This window comes from Metarhizium robertsii, assembly GCF_000187425.2.
Source record: "Metarhizium robertsii ARSEF 23 chromosome Unknown MAA_Scf_3, whole genome shotgun sequence".
NCBI lineage: Eukaryota > Fungi > Ascomycota > Sordariomycetes > Hypocreales > Clavicipitaceae > Metarhizium > Metarhizium robertsii.
In genome coordinates, this window is record NW_011942171.1 from 471,404 (window position 1) to 474,577 (window position 3,174).

A 3,174-nucleotide genomic window follows, 5' to 3' on the forward strand; every position below is an offset into this window, starting at 1 on the left:
GGTTTTATTTTAAAATAATATTTAATTAAGTAAATTAAGTATTATAAAGTATTATTAGTATTTTATTAGGTAATTTATTACCTTAAAAAAAAATTTATTAAAAAGGTTTTTTATAATAATAAAATACTTAAAAAAATATTATTTTTAGCTTTATAATAATTTAATAATTAATTAGGTATAAAATAATAACTTTATTTATTTTTAAACCTTTAAGTTTTTATAAGCTTAAAAACCCTTTTTTTATAACTAATAATAATTTTACTTTTAAAACCTAGCTAAGGCTTAAAGCTAATTCCTATAAAACCTTCTAGTAGTTAGTGCCTAGCCTGTATATCTGGGACCCGCTTCTGGTCTCTGACAGCTTCTATGTCGAATGAAGCCGCTGGCAAAACTGTAGGCAGAAAGGAGAAATATGCCAGGGATAGAAATTCCCAAGAGCGAGACAATAACCAGGTTTCTTGATAGAGCCGTCGAGATTCTTGGTTCGACTTTTCAAACTCGGCGTATTTTATATGCAAATAACCATAGATTGGTAGGACAGCCGCTGTACCAAACAAATTCCATAACAGCAGCCATGTGAATAATCTAGATAAAGCATTAGCTTGACCGAAGATTGATGATACAACGCTGCGGCAGGTTCGTGTCTATATACAGTTCCAAAGGGCGTTTTGTCTGGCCCACCCGCCTTGCTTCTACCAAGACCCCCAAACCTGCCGCCTGGAGTGTTACAACCAAGGACAACACGAGAAACCACGCCCCATCATCAGTCCCGTTGATCTGGTCGTCGAAAAAGGCAACAAGAACGGAAACCACAAAGTCGATGGGCGGGAAATGCGTATATGTCGATAGGAGCGGCCGTCCATCTCGAAAACCGCCGACTTATGGCCGAGCATGGAGTTATGCGATGCCCACAACTTTGGCCGAAACCCACCCGGGATGTCGGCCCGAGGCGTCGACCGGCACAATAAACCGGGCCGACCCGCCGGGCCGAGCCCATGGTGATGTGACGAGAATGCAGATGTCAATCGTGGGAAATCTGGTCTTGTAATGGATCCGTCAAGGTCACCGATTCTCTGGACAGTCAAACTCTTTACGCCGTGGCATGTTCGATTCGGATTACCCAACACCCAAAGTAGTCATTCATTCTCGAGCCGGCAAAGATGAAGAACGGAAATGGGGAGGGCTATGATGTGCTGGTTGTTAGCGGAGGTATAAGGGTCACTCGCTTCAATATTGTCCTCTAGTCCTCTTCCTTGGCTAACCTTTTTACAGGCATTTATAGGCTCATTGCAGCCTACACGTATCCCAAATTGGCACCCGAGACGAACCTCCTCATTCTCGATGACGGTCGATCGGCGGGGTCTGGAGCACCGAGCGCATCTACCCAGACCTTTTTGCGCAGGTCGGCCACGGTCTGTTTGAGTACAGCTTCTAACCTATGAAGAAGACGGGCCTGAGCCCGGACTGGTACATTTCGTCTCAGACGATCCACAACTATCTCCAGTCTTTTGCCGAGGACCATGACCTCGTCAGGCGTATCCGTCTGCCACAGAAAGTTGCGAAAGCAAACAAGATTGGCGGGAAATGGGTTCTGACGCTCAATGACGGAGCCTCTCAAGCGTCAGGGGCAAAGCTAATTGTGGCAACGGGTGTCACGAGCGGTCCGTATGTGCCCGAATTTCCGCAGAAAGCGTTTCATAAGCCAATTTTGCATTCCTCGGAGCTGGGAAAGTACATCTCGTCTCTCATCGGACCAAACATACAGCGAGTGACAGTTCTTGGAGCCGCCAAGTCTGCGTACGACACCGCCTTTATGTTGATCAAATTCGGGAAACAAGTCGACTGGATTAACCGTGAGAACGGCTCCGGAGTGAGAAAAGAACCCGTCAAATTTGATCAATAACTTACTGGCTAACCGACTTCTTCACTATAGCCTCTCGCCATAATGCCACTGGTTCAACAGGATTATTACTTATGCGTTGCTCAATTGCACATATATATATTCCGCTAGAGCAGCTGAAATAATATTTATTCCTGTGAGTGACTGATAGTCTAATAAATTTTTTATCTTCAAGAATATTATATAAATACTTTAAGCCAGAGGTTTATTAAGGAGCCCTATATTTCTCCTTGTAAATAACTATAATAAGGAAGTTATACCCGAGCGTGCTTTTGCGCTGGTCCCATCAGAGTTCTGTCGTCTATCCAGAGATGTACGCCTTAGTCCATGGGGGTGCTGGGCACCACCTTTGAAATGCGACTCTCAACAGTGAGGCTATGCTCTCCTCCAAGAATGAACCTGCCGTTCCCTGCCAAGTGATAATTCCAGATCCTTCAGCTCAGGGCTACCCGCCTTGAGCGTTTGGAGAGTAGCTTGGCACATAACGTTAGCAAGGGTAGTTCTAGGGTAACCATCTTATAGAAGGCGATGAATATTGCACCCACTCGAATTTCCAAATGGAATGGTATTGGAATCGGGGCTGTAAGCGAAAGTCTTCCCGATGGCTTCGTCGATGGTGACGATTCCGGCGTAGTAGAATGAGAAGGGTGCGCCGGACTTGGTCCTGTCCATGATTAGCAAGGTATCTGGCAAAATGCGGATTGTGAAGAAAGGAATGCTATAGGTATCTATATACTTTGTAATTACCTTGAAGTTAATGCGTGTGCGAGACTTGTCGGTGTCGAAATACAGCCAGTCACCACCAAACATAATCTCGGCGTCAACTTTGGGCTTGAACCCAGGGAGACTCTTTATAGTACCAATGGGTGTGTGCTGTTTTGCACAGTCAGCAAATGGATGCTACGGGACTGCCTTTCTTGCGACTTAGAAAGTGGATAAATTGCCAGCCAGTGGAAATATCACCTGAAGGCAGATGTCAGATGTCAGGTAATGCAAGGTTAGTGCTGAGGTGTAACCATACCGATTGGATTGACTTCACCGACATGCACCTAGTTAAGCTTGTGATTAGAAGATGCTTGTTAAACTTCTTTCGGGGGCTATTCGGAATCCCACCTACCTTAATAGTGAAAGCCGGTTGTAAGCTTGGGAATCCCGTATTTTCCGACGACATGGTAGTGTACTATATAGTAAGATAACTTTTTTGTCTAAGAATCGGTAGTCCTTAGTTTAGTGGAGATGTTAATAAATTATTTGGCAATTGATAGGGACGCCGC

The 3,174-nt window shown here is 44.5% G+C and overlaps 2 protein-coding genes across 2 annotated transcripts; one reads left to right on the forward strand and one right to left on the reverse strand.

Annotated features, from left to right (window-relative positions):
• Nucleotides 1–1,160: 1,160 nt before the first annotated feature.
• MAA_00373 (Flavin monooxygenase-like protein) lies at nucleotides 1,161–1,903 on the forward strand (the record flags this gene model as incomplete). The annotated part of the gene is made up of 3 exons (XM_007818371.1): nucleotides 1,161–1,209; nucleotides 1,273–1,412; nucleotides 1,445–1,903. 3 exons carry the CDS (start codon nucleotides 1,161–1,163, stop codon nucleotides 1,901–1,903), a joined length of 648 nt encoding a protein of 215 aa, XP_007816562.1.
• Nucleotides 1,904–2,416: 513 nt separating this feature from the next.
• MAA_10893 (sun) lies at nucleotides 2,417–3,071 on the reverse strand (the record flags this gene model as incomplete). Its single annotated transcript, XM_011412839.1, has 3 exons — nucleotides 2,417–2,564; nucleotides 2,637–2,773; nucleotides 3,018–3,071. 3 exons carry the CDS (start codon nucleotides 3,069–3,071, stop codon nucleotides 2,417–2,419), a joined length of 339 nt encoding a protein of 112 aa, XP_011411141.1.
• Nucleotides 3,072–3,174: the final 103 nt, after the last annotated feature.